The sequence below is a fragment of the Habropoda laboriosa genome, unplaced genomic scaffold (genome assembly GCF_001263275.1).
Source record: "Habropoda laboriosa isolate 0110345459 unplaced genomic scaffold, ASM126327v1 scaffold300, whole genome shotgun sequence".
NCBI classification, from domain to species: Eukaryota; Metazoa; Arthropoda; class Insecta; order Hymenoptera; family Apidae; genus Habropoda; species Habropoda laboriosa.
The window spans coordinates 132,004-149,554 of NW_017100458.1; the positions used below are offsets into that span (position 1 = coordinate 132,004).

General features: G+C 37.3%; 1 protein-coding gene across 1 annotated transcript; it reads left to right on the forward strand.

Annotated features, from left to right (window-relative positions):
- The first annotated feature begins 3,789 nt into the window (after nucleotides 1-3,789).
- On the forward strand, nucleotides 3,790-9,573 carry LOC108575942 (putative mediator of RNA polymerase II transcription subunit 26). The gene is made up of 3 exons (XM_017938884.1): nucleotides 3,790-3,807; nucleotides 3,916-4,491; nucleotides 6,688-9,573. Exons 1-3 carry the CDS (start codon nucleotides 3,790-3,792, stop codon nucleotides 9,571-9,573), a joined length of 3,480 nt encoding a protein of 1,159 aa, XP_017794373.1.
- Nucleotides 9,574-17,551: the final 7,978 nt, after the last annotated feature.

Consider the following 17,551-nt stretch of genomic DNA (forward strand, 5'->3'; position numbering starts at 1 on the left):
ATTAAATTATACATCAAGTGTCTTATCGAATTTATGCAGGCAATTCAATTGGAGAACATTAAAAGAACTTTCGAATGTTATCAACGAAGAATGAAAACAGCGGTGTTTTTTCCCGCTGATAAGGGGAGCGAAATAAAAGATCGAAAGTGTCGAAGATCGAATCGTCTTGGTAACGAAACAAGAAACAAATTCGTCACAGAGCCAACCATTTCTTGTCCGTTCACCGGCTAAATTTCAGGTAGACCTCGAACAGATACGGAAGCACACCGATGCCGTCGTTTCTCGTTAAATCGGGCCTGGTCGATCGTCAGGGGATCGTCGAGAGTGCAGAGGCTCATGGATGTCCAACGGAAATATCGGTTTAACTTCCCATAATCAGACTCTGTACCAACATCGCCGTAATCAAGTAAAATTTTCTTCATTAACGGTCGATCGATTTCGCCGAACGTGATCCAAAACAGAATTTAGATAATTCAAGCTTGATGTACAAGCATTGGAGAATAGATATTTGAAGAAAAATTGTGCAAAGTGTGTTGAATTTTGAGAATGAGTAATTTTGAAAAATTTTACAAAGATGACAGTAACAAGGAATATTATGAAATATGAATTTCGTTATGGGTCGTCTGCTAAAAGATGAATCTAAATTGTTGGTTACGTGTTAACACGGCAGATATCGAAATTCGATGGAAAATTGAGCAGCAATTAGCTCGTCACAATTAAAATAAGCTTTCATTAAGCCATTAGCCCGAACAATAACGTAATTTTCTTTTATACAAAGGGTGCTCCAGAATTATGTGCTCCAATCGGCCTTGCTGTACTCCATGCTGTTCTCCCCCTCCACCTTGTCCACCGACAATTATATGCAGACCACCTTGTCCACCCCGGTGTCCCCCTCAAGCAACTAAAACTATAGTAAGTTCGGTGAATGGAAGAGTTAATAAAAAATCTGTCACTTAAAATCGTTAAAGTTGCTTGAATAATAGGCATTATTTCAACAAACGAATCGAACGAGAATCGATTTTTCGTTTCTGTCGTTTTCTCAAATGAAACTTTAGGTACATTGTGTCACTTGGAAAAATAATGTATTTAATCAGGATTAACTAGTTTCATTATTCCAAATTTAAAATATCGTTAGTCTTTGAATAAAAAGAATTGCTGCTTTTACGGTGTTCTCATTTAGGAATAATCTTTTTGTTCAAAAATTGTAGTTGTATTAATGAGAAAAATTAATTATAATCCTAACTTTCGTTTCAATTCGCAAGACTGAGGATTACGGCGTGTAATTAATCTGGAAACAATTATTTCTGTTACCTGATACGTAACTAAAACAGTAAATGGCTGACGCTTAGATGCACAATCAGAAAAGAAATCATAGGTCAAGAGGTTAAACTTGATATAAAAAGATTACACGAATATCTCTATTATTTATCAACAATTGTATTACGAACTTTTTTACTATCCAATACACGTACACTAAAGCAAATTCCTTCTGGACTCGTGATTCCTATTGTGTATAAAAATTGAGTATATGGTGTCAACTTCTCAATTTTAGCTGTTGAAAAAACGACATTTTATTTGCATTAAGTTGATACATCAATAGCTATGTTAATGCTGAGCTAAGTTAATAATTCCTCTGGAAATTAGGTTTATCTACGGCCTTGTTCGCCTTGTCCGCCCTGTTGCGCCATTCCATGTCCACCAAAGGTAATCGTTACGTGTGCACCACCACCTCCACCTTGTCCGCCACCACCGCCAACTGTGGCGTACGTTTGCACCAAGAGAGTGGTCCCTTGCATGCCCTGTCCACCTCCTACACCACCACCGTGTTCGCCTTGTAGAGCTGTTTGCTGTTAGTATTGCGCAATGCTACCAATTTACCGCGATTTTAATGGAAATCTTGTAACTAATCGTTAACGCAATTTCTTTGGTTTTTCTTTTTCCTTTACACAGTGGCATATCCCCCTTGCTAGCGAAACATTGAAAAGAATTTGAAGATTTCGAAGGCGGTTTCGTGGCGAAATTCGGTGGAATTTAACGAGAACGACGGACGGATGCGTGAGGAAAATATTAAAAATTGACGAAAAAAAAGAAGAAATTTTCGAACATTCTCTTCGAAGAATCTGCAGATCGAAGAGGAGATATCCTGATCGAGGACGAATACTTTGAAAAATACGAATTAACCCTTAATTTGACTAAACTCTCGATTATTGACTAATTTATCTGCTTCGAAGTAGTACAGAATTTGCGACGAGAGAAACTCGATAGGACTTTTATCCCGAATTTGACGTTGCTCGGAAGTGTGTCACCCTCAATTTTTGTACACGAGAACACGATATTTGTCGAAATCTGATTGGGAATCGTTCAAGGAATTGGAAAATTATCGATTTTGACGTATATTCCCTGCTGAGACTTTCCTGAATTGACGTATTATTAAAAACGAGCTAATTATTCCTACACTAGACCGAGGTTTAATCGAGGATAACGTTGATTTGTCAGTGCCAATTTTCGAATTCGTGTAAATTTAGTCTCGAACCGATTAACACGAGCAAATTATCTCGTACTTCGAGTGATTTTCTTTGGGCACATATTTTCCTCCCCCTGAAAATGTGTGAATTCGCAGAATGAAAGAATAGCAGGGTAATTTGTTGCGGTAATTCGTTTTCGCTTTTCTTTTATATTCTATGGATTAAGGAGTTGAACGTGTATACGATGCGTTTCAGTATTTTACCGTGTTGTTCGCAATAGAAAACAAGTACCACACATTTTTTACTGTGATTTTTTTTTTTTTTTTATGAATCAAGTCACGTTGTTCAAGATTTTGGTACGGTTGCGATGAGGAAATCGCTGATCTGCTAGTATCACGTTCGAGATGGAAATTTCAAGTGTATATTATAAGCAAAGTTAAATTATATATATTGACACTGATGAACGAAAACCATGTCAAGATAACGAATACAAGATCGCGCTTTAGCGCGTGCTTCTCTTTGTAATCATTATGTACAATAAAAATAGTAAAACTGCATTCGCATGGCTCTTTCTCTTTATTACCTTCTCGCTCGATCTTTGACAATGGACAAATTATCTTGAGATAACTTATATACTTTTTAATTGAAACAAGTAACGATTTGAAGTCGAACAGAACAATTTGTAAATCGTATCCATGGTAACTACATAAGGCTATCTTCAAGTCTTACCGAGATCTCAGCTGTTCAGAGTTTTCCCATTCGTCCTGGCGGTGATGCAAAATCCGTGCTAGAAAATTACCTGGCCTATTCTAGATGATGTTCCACTAAACGTTTCAGAAAAAAATTCCCGCAAAATTCTTATCAATAATGAACAAGAGGTACGCCGTCCATTGCTTGATAATTTATTTCCAAACTAGCACATCTATTAAAAAAAAAAAGAAAAATACATTCGAAACATCACACAGAAATAACGTCAAATTTAGGGTTAACCTGTAGGGTTATTATGGTTAAATCATAGTTTTTTTTCAATATTTTGAGCAGTACTCGAGAAATTCAAAATTCCTTCTACGAATTCTTCCGCTGTATCAACTAAATTATAGTCCCGTAGGTAAAAAGTGTCAAAAAATTTTCGAAAGCAAAGTAAACATATGTAGTATCGGGCCTCCATACTCAAATAGGAAACCGACAAGGGAAAATAGCGAGGGACACCAGATCTCATGATCAAACCCCCAAAACCCATGTTCGAAGAAATCACCCAACCCCTCACCCCAACACGTCAGATGTCCCAGGACAGGAAGCGTAGCATAGCATAATGTAATAATAAATGGCAAAATGGTTAGTGGTAGTTGGCGTAGTGCGCAAAGCCTCGGCTTGCCGAGCCCAAGGACCCGGAAATTTTTCCATCGGTTCCTACATATTTAAATAATTTTATTACACAAGTAAACAATAGGAGCCTATCAGACTCTATGACTTAGTTTTCCAGAAACCTCCAGATACAATAACTTTCAGTCTTACCCTAAATATTCTCTTCGTAACCGAAATCCAAAATCCTCAAGTTTCCCTTCGCAGGAAAGCTTCAGCGGACAGAAACGGCAGACAGAAGACGACATCGTCCAGACGTCCAAGTGCCATCAGCTTGCATTCGAGACCGATCACCGCGCAACAAAGGCAACAAAAGCCGGAGAAACTACCGTTGACGCACAATTTCGTTACGGAGGATAATTCCACGAAGATGGTTAGCAAAGCTGTAGACGTTTGCCTGCCAAAGACCAGATTTAGCTCCCAGGACAGGAGCTTTCGGTCGTGTTCGTCGCCTAGACTGAAGTATTTCCCAGCGGAGAAAATCAAAAAGTTGGAAAACCCTCCGCCATTCCCTCCAGAGCCAATCGGCGCTTTAATTGCTCAGCAAGATCCTAAACAGTCGGGGATCATGTATATGGATGCGCAACCTGAACAACGCAGGGACAATGGCCAAGGTGACGCTGCTGTTGTTGCGCAACTACTGCAACAGCGTCAGCAGCAACAAGTAAATTGAACAGATTTGATCTTATCTCAGGAAACTTTTAAGAAGTTAGCCCACCCCTTAGGTCTGAAAATGATACCTAACTTTGACATTCTTTTTTTTAAGAGGATAATTGACTTAACCGAAAACTTTTCATAAGAGATTCGTTGTATTATATGTGAACGTATTTTTTCCATTTAGTTTCAGTCTTTAATTAAATTAATTACAGCCGCACAGCCGAACCGATGTTTCTTTTCTGTACTGTCCTCTGCTGTCACACGGTTTGACTTCAACATTACTTCAGCCAATTACTAAAGAAGTACATAAACTATAAAGTGTACAGCAGGATAAAGTAGTCAAAAGTGCCTTTGAACCGATTTTACCTGAAATTGCACCATTCGATAGCTTACCAAAAGAAACCATCGTACACGAAGTTTCAACCCCGTAACTCAACCGGGAGGGTAGTTACGGGGTAAATATGAATTATCGATTTTTACCACATTTTCCCTATTTAACGGTACGAAAAAATTCTAAGAAAATTCTAGAACATTGTAGACATGGTTGTTTATGGCTGTGATTTTTTTCAGATTTTTTCGTTGCAAATCCTAAGTGCAAACATGAAAAACGCAAAAAAATGTCGGAAAATGCAGATTTCGGGTTGAAGTTTCCGATTCATTAGATTTTTACTTTTACAGTAGTTAGATATTAGTATGTCTATTCTACTCAATTTTTTTCAGATTTTTCGAAAGGCTGTGCTGTAGTTAAAAAAATCGAAGATTTTGAATACTTTTAATTTTTGCATTTCCTCGATACAGTTAGTGTATTATGTAATTCTTAATGTCTGTGCATTCGACAGAGTAATGTATGAATGAGGAAAAAAATTGAGGACAATAGACATACTAGTATCTAGCTACTGTAAAAGTAAAAATTTAGTGAATCGAAAACTTCAACCCGAAATCTGCATTTTCCGACATTTTTTTGCGTTTTTCATTTTTGCACTTAGGATTTGCAACGAAAAAATCTGAAAAAAATCACAGCCATAAACAACCATATCTACAATATTCCAGAATTTTTGCATACCGTTAAATAGGGAAAATGTGGTAAAAATCGATAATTCGTATTTACCCCGTAACTACTCTCCCGGTTGAGTTACGGGGTTGAAACTTCGTGTGCGATGGTTTCTTTTGGTAAGCTATCGAATGGTGCAATGCCAAGTAAAATCGGTTCAAGGGCATTTTTGACCATTTTATCCTGCTATACCCTTTAAGCAAAAAAAGAGAATTCGATTTTTTCAAAATTTAGAGGTGGTCTAACGCTTTAAGCTTCAGACTGTTCTTCATTTATTCAGAACATTCTCTGCCTTTCTCTTCTGTATTCCTTCTTAACGGCAATCTCAATTTTAGTTGCAATTTTCTAGTTCATGTTCAATTTTATTTCATTTTATTTTTTATTATTACTGTTAGGTTAGAATTGTCCAATTTCTTTCTAAATAAAATATTTCGAAAAGTATCGTGAATTATCAAAACATAAAATAGTTTCAAAATTTCACGAGGAATTGAAAGTGAGTTGGGCGAGGAACGCCGTTGCACTGTTTTCACCTCAATTTATTAAGATCTAAGCGCTATGGTTGGCGTACAATTTGCCCGGAAAATACAATCGTTTTATTGGTTAATTGTTCCTGCGGCAGTGGTCCGCCGGGTACGTCGCGATGGCTAGTAAAGGAAAAAACTGACCGGAGGTGTAGGCATACTGGGTTTTTATATTGTTAGGACAGGGAGACAGGAGTAGAGATAGATAAAGGGAGAAGTAAAGAAAGTGGTGGAAACGGAAAATTTGTAGAAAGCGGGGCCGTTCGTCCTCGTGCGAACCTGGATGCCACATGCGCGCTTCTTAGGCTACTCGAGGACGAAGGCAAGTCTTAACCCGGGGAGAGACAAAAGAACGGAAACTAAAATCTGAAGGAGTTGTTGGCAGCGACGTACCCGCCACGAAAGAAATAACGGTAACTGTCTGAATACCCGTTTCCAACATCCATTCGTGCGACAGTTGGCAGCGACGTATCCGCCACGAAAGAAATAACGGTAACTGTCTGAATACCCGTTTCCAACATCCATTCGTGCGACAGTTTCCATCACTGACAAATAGAGTTTGTTCGTTGTTAGAGCGCTTCGTTAACAGAATATCCCCCGAAGATTTCCCCAATTACTCCGCTGGAGTTAGGGTCTCGAATCCGATCTCCAAGTAATCCAACTTTGGCGGCGCATTAAAGTACAAATGAATCGTTTGCAGCAGGGCACGCAGAGCGCGAGTCAGCAACAGGTTGCGTCTCAGCAGCCGATCCATCAGATCGGTCAGATGAATCCTCACTCGGAGTGCGTGTTGCCTCAACAGGTCCCTCTGAACGCGCCCCAATCACATCGTCCTTTCGTTCCTCACGGATCGAGGGATTATTCCCCGCGAAAGAATCTTCACGCGACGCTTCAAAATCCTGCTCAAATTGCACCGGCGTCTCAGTCAGGTGCTCAACAGGTTCCGATAATGGATCAAGGACAAGGGAAGAACGAGGATCAGATAAATGGAAGCGACGTTGACTACGACAAGCAACCGGTTGGTGGTCGAAATGCAGCGTTTTACAGAAAAATTATGATCAATAGGCAAGGACATCCTCAGTCTCAGCCTTCTGTGGAGCCTGTTGCGTTGAGTCAGGCTAACGTCAATCCTCAGCATGTTCACAATCAATATTCCACTCACGGCGATGTAACTCAGCAGAGTCCTCAGCAGATCTACCAGCAGATGCAGCAGAATATGGTCCAACAGCAGCAGATGCAGCAGAAAGCGACGAACTATCAGATGCAGATGATAAATGGTCAGCAACAGATGGAGAATAATCAAGGATCTCCTTACACTAATACTTCTCAGCAGTTTGGAAGGCATTTTTCTAGCCAAGGCACGACTTCCCCTCAGGGTGTAACAGCGAATCAGATAAGAAATTCGAGGATGATGAATCATCCGATGTATCAAAGAGACTTGGACTATTCGACGAATCCTCAGAGTGCATGGTCTAGGAATAATCAGGTGTCTGAGTACTCCAATGCCAAGGCTCAGCTGAAGGCTTACAATGTCGAGGTGGTAGGTGGTAATCAGCCACAGTATAGAATGCAGAGTCAGCAGCAACAGCAGCAGTTCTTGCCTCAGTATCAGCACCAGCCTGTGCACCAGCATCAGCAGATGTACAGGAATCCTGGCCAGGGGAACATGCCGATGCAAAGACAGCAGAATGTGGTGTACAATAATCAGCCAGCAGGTGGATTTAATCAACAGCTGAGCTCTAATCAACAAGCAATTAATCAGCAACCGATTATTCAGCAACAAAACTTTCAACAATCTATACCTCAACCAAATATTCAGCAACCCATAGAGAATCGAAACGCTCAGTTCGAGAATAGAGCTTCAAAGTTCACTGTTGGAATGATTCGAGATCAGGAAAAATTGCTGGCCGCCATGAAGCAGCAAGGAATACCCATGGACATTATGAAGAGGCAATTCGACGGTTTACTGAACGAGCAACGAAAATTCTTAGATTATCTGGAGCGGAAACAGCAACCGGACGCTTCGGAAGGCAAGAGACCAGTGCCTATGCCTCGGAAAAGGAAACAGGAAGATGAGAAGCCTGAATGGATGGTTCATCTTACACCTCAAAGATTGTCTTATCAAGAAATAGAGAGAGTGCAGGAGCAGAGAAGAAAAGAACGTGAAGCCCAGCAAATGGAATTGATGCAGCAACAGCAGCAACAGCAGAGGATGAACGAAATGTCTCCTCAGCAGGTTCCAGTGCAAGCTATGAATCAACAGAATTATCAACATTGGCAACGGCAACAGCAACAGCAACAGCAGCAGAATCATAATTGGCAACCACAGCAGCCAGCTCAGCAACACTATAGCAACATGTACTCTCAACCTTATGCTGTTTCTAATCCTGGTAACGTTAACGAGCCAGAGAAACGCGTCAACTATCAGCAGAATGTTCCACAATATCAATATACTCATCAGCATCCTTATCAGCAACAGTTCCATCCACAAATGCAGCAATATCAACAGTACTATCAGAATATTCCAGCAAAAAATCTGGAACAGGCGCGTTCTACTAATATGCCAGTCTACAACGACAACAGACCATCGAGTGAGCCATCTAGCTTATTAAAATTGCGCCAGTACAAGAACGAAGTTCGTCCACAGAGAAGGAACAACGGGCTCCAAGATCCAAGCGAGGCGAAGAGGCAGTTAGAAGAGCTCAGAGTGTCGGCAGAGGACAGAAAAGGCTTGGAATACCTAGCGAATATGAGTTCGAAAAGATGCACGGCAAAATTAAACGGAATGCAAGAACGTGACGATCTAGAAGCCGAATTCCAGCAACGATTGATCACAGCTGGCATGCAACCGCCTGCTAAAATAATGTCTGCAAACGGTTTGGAGAACTCCAGGAACCCAGACAATCCCCCTCCTCGAAGATTGTCCAATCTGAAAAGGATGGAGCAAGAATACACGAGGGAGTACCCTAGACAGAAGCAAAATAATCTGAGAAACTGTTACAGCGTGCAAGCAGAGAGGGAGAATGGTACCGTGGCTGTGGACCAGCAACAGATGTATTCGCAGCAACAGTTTCAGAATTCGACAAACGTGATTCCTTACAACGAGAAGAACCCAATGATGGCTCGTGGAACCGTGATGCCGTTCAGGTTCGACGGGAGCTATCCTCAGCACTATCAGCAGATGCAACAGTACTATCAGAACGCGAAGAATATATCCAGCAACAATGGCGAAGGAGACCTTGGGTCGACGCAGAAGATCGAACAGAATAAAGGAGGTTTCGATAGAGCAGGTGGCGATGCAAACGAAAATATGAATAATATGATGAATACACAAATGGCGGAGGGCAAGATGGCTTACCAGGGGATGTACTATAGCCAACCGAATATCCACGAAGCCAGGACTATCGGGGGTGTGAGATACTTGGCCAGGAAACAAGACTACATACCCAATCAGCAAGTTATCGCGCCGGAAACTCTGATTGCGAATAGGCATCTGCAACCCCCGATCATTTATTAGCAATTTTCCTTTTTTAAACTTTTCTTTTTAATTATTTTTATTTCTCTTTTGTAGGTCTGCTTTCGTCCTTCTCTTTTTTTTAGAGAAGTGGTCTATTTATTTTGTAGTGTGATTTTTTTTTCAATGATTCTTAGCAAAGCAGATCCTTTAAAAAAAGGAACATCGATGATGTTGTTGATTATAAAGGATATGCTTTGGATTTTTTGTGACTTGTCATTTTTGTCATTGTCTCTTGAATAAAGTGTTTTGTTATTCTTTTTAATCGACGGTTTGTTTGAACGATTTGGAAGAAAAATAGCGTAAGAGAAGCAATAGACGTCGAATCGAACAGCAACGAAGATGTCCAGGAACATTTCGCTCGTTCATCCTAGATGATAGTTCTCTTTCAGCGTCAAGCACATTCTCATTGCTAGAATTGCTGCTTTTCTTCCACTTCCCCCTTCCCGCTTCTCAAGCCCTTATTGTCTACGCTGTTTCCACGGCGTTTCGTGCTTCTCATCAGCAAATTGCTGTCTGCCAATAGAATAGCGTCTACCAACTGAACGATTCAAGATCCTCTTTTTTTTTCCCCTAGCAATTTCTAATTGTAAAATTGCAATTGTAACTTTCGTTGAATTGAAATCAGTCGCGATTGTGCCGTTGTGCTTTTGTTGCTTCTCCATTTGACATCCAAACATGTGCTAAATTAAACGTTTATACGAAACCATCCCCTCATTTCCATTTTTTTAAGAAATAAATACTAAATTATCGGTGAACGTGTTCGAAATAGTGCTCCAAACATGTGCTCCCGTAAGGATCAACGTAACTACATGAACGAAATGATTCAAATCCTCAATGAAATCAACTGTTCGTAAGTATAACCTTGTTTCTGATTATTTTTCCAAAAAAGTGCAATCATAATTGTGTGATTCTAAGGCAAAGCGACGTAAGTGAAATGTTCTTTTTTTTTTAGATATTTGTTTTTAAAGGTTTAAACATCAATTTGTTATCGCTACCGGATAAAGTATAATATAGGGGAGAGTCGTGCAGTACCGGCCACTCCAAGTTTTTATACTATAACTTGGGCTAATGTTGGTAAAAATGAAATTTCAAAAAAGTACTTGATAGTACAAACGGTGCTTAATAAAAGGGGACAAATCGTTTTTCTTAAATTTTCTTATAAAGATAAATAATTCGTAGAAATAAAAAAGTTGTAATTTGCAGCGAACGAAAAATTGTCGTACAGTACCGATCGGTGCTCAACACTCCATAATACACCCCCTCATAATCGAAACTTACACGATCCCTCGCATCCATTACAACTACACAACAGAGTAAATTCTCGTAGTTTCGACAAAGGTCACAATATAGAGGCATCCCTGCTCTTTAATTGTCCGTCAGAGGATACGAATGTCCAGAATTCTCGGCGAACATTCGAAGGGACCGCCTGTAAGGAGCCTTCCTGTCGGTACAACTTCTATTGCTATCTACCGAAAAGTTTACAGTCACTCGCAATTCCTCGTAACCCAACATTCTGAACAAAAAGACGAAATCGGATAGCGTAGAAATGAAAATTTTAACAAGTTTTTAGCGTTACAGTAAATTCTCTACAGAGTCAGTAAGTTTGGATTCTACAAGTGACAGTATAGATGGTCCTACGCCTACGCTGCGTTATTGCTGCGCCCATGTTATCTCGCTCGCAGTCAGTTAAGTGTGTAACGCTACACCAGTCGGTTTCCTTTACGAGATTACACGGCTCGACAAATCATAATAGAAGAATATAATTTCTTTAATTTTACTTTTTTTCATCTGAAATTTTTTTTAACATGTTGGTGAGATTTTTCTGATGAAAATGATATCAAACACGATATAATTTGAACAACATTTACTTATTAACACGTTCACTGTCACGCCAGATTTACAGGTTGCTGTTAGGCGGCCACAAGAAAATACATTTTAAGCATAGGATTATAGTATTATGCTTTATAATTTTTTTTTTTCAATTGAAAATAATGTCTAGCTTGCTATGACGTTCAAAATTTTTAGTTGACAACATTTATTTTATTTTAATTATTCTAAACATTTGAGGCACTCCAGTCACTGATGACCACCATGGCCATATCGAGGAAACAATCTGATGTTAATACTTATTGAGTGATTAATTTAATTTCACAATATATCGCTTTGGATGAAATACAAAAACAAATTGCTAAAAAATTACATTAAATACCTGTACACATTATCCGTCGAATGTAGAGGGAGAGCCACCGTTTGGTTGCCAATTAATGTATTCAACGTTTGTTTGTTATAATATCGTGAAATGAATTATATTACACATTTTCTCTATTCACACTGAATTTAAAGATTATAACGATTAAAAATCAAGTTGACCTGTGGTCATTTATCAAGAATAATCATAATAAAGCTGAAATTATTGTGTTAAATAATTTTTTTAATACGAATTAGGAATTTATTCAACGTTTGCTTGTTACTACTTGTTACAGTATACTGTCTCGCAATGTAAATTTAAGTAAATTAGGTTGAACTGTAGAGAAAATGCACAGAACTGAACAAATAATTCATTTCGCGATATTATAACAAACAAACGTTGAATACATCTTTCATTCGTGTAAAAAGAATTATTTAACACGATAAATTTAGCTGTACTATGGTTATTTTTAATCTACGACCACAGGTCAACCTGATTTTTAATCCCTACGAAATTAATTTAACCACGAGTAAGTAACGAGAACGCTAAAACCTATGTTTCCATTGAAGAATATTGTAAAAACGTATAAATTGTTATATGCAATGTCATAAAAAATTGTCGGAAGTATAAATTTATAACAAAATTATGAAAATTGATAAATTACACCGTGTTAGGATAACGGAAATCTCCCGCGAAAATATCCCGCGAAAATTTTCCGCCCGACTTTGCTAATGACTTTGGGGAGGGGGTACCGCAGGTATATAAGGACCCACGGAGGCTCCGCGAAATCATTCACCCTTTATACTGGGCCCTAGACACTTCGCGGCATATTTTGAAAAATTGTCGGAAGTATAAATTTATAACAAAATTGTGAAAATTGATAAATTACACCGTGTTAGGATAACGGAAATCTCTCGCGAAAATATCCCACGAAAATTTTCCGCCCGACTTTGCTAATGACTTTGGGGAGGGGGTACCGCAGGTATATAAGGACCCGCGGAGGCTCCGCGAAATCATTCACCCTTTATACTGGAATTATGTGTTTATAAATCATTTCAAACTAAAGGGTCGAATTGAATTTCAATACAATAGACTGAATAATAATTCATTTTAACTAATACCTATTAGAAATTTTCCTTTTAAAACAAATATAAATCATTTTACCAATTACTGGTACTTGCTAGACATTTAATATCAGACTTTAAATATTCTCCTTTCGGTTCTTTTAAATACAATCAAATAATTTCTTCAATTATCGATACTGACTTGGAATACTCCGCTTCGAATAAAATATTTCGAAATTATTTTGAAGGTTTAGGGAAATAAACATTTGAATTTTAGTCATCGTTGTTCTTCAGACTTGTCGAATAGGATATTGAAATTGAGAGGTTGAGAGGTTGCTTTTTCGTTACAGCAATTGAAATTGATTTGAAATTTTTCTTTCAGTATTTTTCATATATTTTCTCTGATATTGAATTTTGTTTACTAATAATTTACCATCCAAGGAATTTGCATGAATTGCATGTTAAGTAGTTAGTTGATTTATTATTGTATATTGTGAGCTGGTTTGGAACGAGTGTACTACACTCGTGCAGTATGCCCACCCTTGATTAAACCGTCTCACTAGTTTACCGTAATTAATAATCTATTTTCGGAATTTATACGAGAATTTTTGAATTTTAGTAAATACTAGAGTCAGTGCATCGTGTACTGAAATAATAGCTTCATCCCTAGTTCGTTTATTATTGAATATTTTCACGCGTATAACTTATGCTTCTCCCCAATTCTCGTCGCGTATTTTATTCAAATTTTCTTATATTCTAGAATCGAAAAAAATACGAATTCGCGTTTTTTTACTTAGTTGGTAGATTTTAAGGTCTAAGTAATAAATAATGTTAGCAAAAATCATTTAAAAATAGAATAGATCTTTTATTTAGGCACATCTACGAATATCACAGGTAAAGCCTAACGCTCTTTGAAGACTCGTGGATTCTGGTGCTCGTAAAGACAATTCCGGATGACGCGCCATAAAGTCATAATAAAACTGCGTATCCGCAGTTTATTAAATTGATGTGGTAATTTTAAATGTTCAGCCAAATCGTATGCCAATTTCAAAAATTCAGTTTTACTTAATGGCATAAATTTGGCATCTTGATCTTTCATATAACAAACTAATTGACTTTCGAATTCCCCCGTAAAAGTTTTTTTAAATCTACCCATTTGCGGTGTCAAATTTACGGTCTCGCCTTCTCGAATTGCTTTAAATCGGTCTCCTATCGTGCTTTTTGGAACGTGGAAAATTTCAGCGGCCTCCCTTTGACTCATTTTGTTTTCCAGTACCATTTTCAAAGCCGCATTCATATCGTTCTGCGTCCAATTTCCTTTTTTATGTTTAATTTCGAACATTTTTCTGCAGAAAAACAAAGAAGAAAAACCTAACGACTTGAATTATAGGAAAAAATTAAAAAAGAATTGGGCCGGTACTGCACGACAAGCACGTGGGAAAACTTTTAATGCATAATATACAAAGCAAATTGCACAAATCGGGGCATTTATGTATACCTAATAGTCTAAAAATAATGTACGTAATTTGAACAACATTTACTTATTAACACGTTCACTGTCACGCCAGATTTACAGGTTGCTATCAGGCAGCCACAAGAAAATACATTTTAAGCATAGGATTATAGTGAATTATTTAACACGATAAATTTAGCTGTACTATGGTTATTTTTAATCTACGACCACAGGTCAACCTGATTTTTAATCCCTACGAAATTAATTTAACCACGAGTAAGTAACGAGAACGCTAAAACCTATGTTTCCATTGAAGAATATTGTAAAAACGTATAAATTGTTATATGCAATGTTATAACAAATTGTCGGAAGTATAAATTTTTAATAAAATTGTGAAAATTGATAAATTATACCGTGTTACGATATCGGAAATCTCCCGCGAAAATCTCCCGCGAAAATTTCCCGCCTGACCTAACCGACGATTTTGCTAATGACTTTGGGGAGAGGGTACCGCAGGTATATAAGGACCCGCCGATGTCCCGCGAAATCATTTACCCTTTATACTGGGCCCTAGACACTTCGCGGCGTATTTTGACCTGAAGGTTCTGAGATGTGAATAGAGTGGTCGGGGGCTACTAGCTAGTCTATGTCCACCCTGTACACACTCAGCCTTCTTGTAACACTTGTATACATTAGAATCAATTAGAATTTCTATTACTAATTATTAAACAAATTTTAACAATTACCGGCACTCGCTAGGCACGTAATATCAGACTTTAAATACTCGACTTCGAACTTCGGTTTAGTCATAATTCTATTAATGTTATAATAACGTATAATTTATTAATTTTCACAATTTTATTATTAATTTATACTTCCAAAAATTTGTTAAAACATTACATATTATTATTTATACATTTTTGCAAGTTTCTTTGACAAATAAGTACGTTTCAACGATCTTATTACTTTCTCGTTGTGAAATCAAGTTCGGAGGATTAAAAATCAGGTTGACCCTTGGTCGTAAATTTAAAATAGCCATAGTGAAGGTGAAATTATTATTTTAAATAAATGTTTCTATACGAATTAAGAATCTATTCAACGTTTGTTTGTTGCAATACCGTGAAATAAATTGTATTATATATTTTCTCAGTTTAGACTGAATTTAAAGTTCGTAAGGATTAGAAATCAGGTTGACCTGTGGTCGTAGATTTAAAATAGCCATAGTGAAGGTAAAATTATTACGTTAAATAATTGTTTTTATACGAATTAAATATTGATTCAACGTTTATTTGTTGCAATACCGTGAAATAAATTGTATTATATATTTTTTCTGTTTACACTAAATTTAAAGTTCTGTTTACATGTTATAACAATTAGAATGTAGACGTTTTGCCGTTTCACGGTTTTTCCTCTGTTAATTATGTGTTTATAAATCATTTCAAACTAAAGCAGCACCATGCCCACCCTTAATTAAACCGTCTCAGTAGTTTACCGTAATTAATAATCTATTTTCGGAATTTATACGAGAATTTTTGAATTTTAGTAAATACTAGAGTCAGTGCATCGCGTATTGAAATAATAGCTTCATCCCTAGTTCGTTTATTATTGAATATTTTTATGCGTTTAAGTTATGCTTCTCCTCAATTCTCGTCGCGTATTTTATTCAAATTTTCTTATATTCTAGAATCGAGAAAGATATGAATTCGCGTTTTTTCTTTTGATTCTTTCAATTTTTCAATTGCATTACGCATTATTGCAATAATTTCTATCGTTACATTTAATTCTAATTGTTTAGCAGCTTTTCTGCTGCTATCGACCCTACATTTTACTGACACTTGTGGAATTGACCCTACATTTTTTTTTTTTTACGTGGATGTAGGCCGACTCTATGTGATAAATAATTGGCAACCAAATGGTGGCTCTCCCTCTACATTCGACGGATAATTTACTGTATAAGCGAGATCTAGCTTCGGCCGGTACTGCACAACTCTCCCCTAAGTATACGTCTTGTCTGAGTTTACATAATTTTTCGTATTGTTTATATCGACATACACAATAAACAAGAATATTAAACAGGACGATGAGAATGTAAGATTACTTCAGGCAAAGCAACACAAGTTCACTGGACTTATGCGGGTTTGCTTATCTGTACCTACTGAAGTTGTGGTACTTTTTTCAATCGGAACGTAAACATTCGTTTCTTATGCACGAGTGTAACTATGTCATGGAAATTTTGGTACAAAAATAAAACTGCTATATAGAACGTGTTTATGTACACATTTCAGAAGGAAAAGAAGGATTTATTGAGTATGTTGTCTCATTACTCCTGACGTGTGATTATTTTACAACTGTTTGTCGACGAAGAAAGAATTACTATTGCAAAATAACGACCCAGAGAGTATACACGAAGAAATACCGTTGAAGAAATAATTATAAATAATTAATTATTAATAATTCTTGCGGTGTCAGATTTACGGACTCGCCTTCTCGAATTGCTTTAAATCGGTCTCCTATCGTGCTTTTTGGAACGTGGAAAGTTTCAGCGGACTCCCTTTGACTCATTTTGTTTCCCAGTACCATTGTCAAAGCCGCATTCATATCGTTCTGCATCCAATTTCCTTTTTTATGTTTAATTTCGGACATTTTTCTGCAGAAAAGCAAAGAAGAAAAACCTAACGACTTGAATTATAGGAAAAAATTAAAAAAGAATTGGGCCGGTACTGCACGACAAGCACGTGGGAAAACTTTTAATGCATAATATACAAAGCAAATTGCACAAATCGGGGCATTTATGTATACCTAATAGTCTAAAAATAATGTACGTAATTTGAACAACATTTACTTATTAACACGTTCACTGTCACGCCAGATTTACAGGTTGCTGTCAGGCAGCCACAAGAAAATACATTTTAAGTATAGGATTATAGTATTATGCTTTATAATTTTTTTTTCAATTGAAAATAATGTCTAGCTAGCTATGACGTTCAAAATTTTTAGTTGACAACATTTATTTTATTTTAATTATTCTAAACATTTGAGGCACTCCAGTCACTGATGACCACCATGGCCATATCCAGGAAACAATCTAACGTTAAAACTTATTGAGTGATTAATTTAATTTCAAAATATATCGCTTTGGACGAATTACAAAAACAAACTGCTAAGAAATTACATTAAATACCTGTACACATTATCCGTCGAATGTAGAGGGAGAGCCACCGTTTGGTTGTTAATTGTTTATCACATAGAGTCGGCCTACCTCCACGTAAAAAA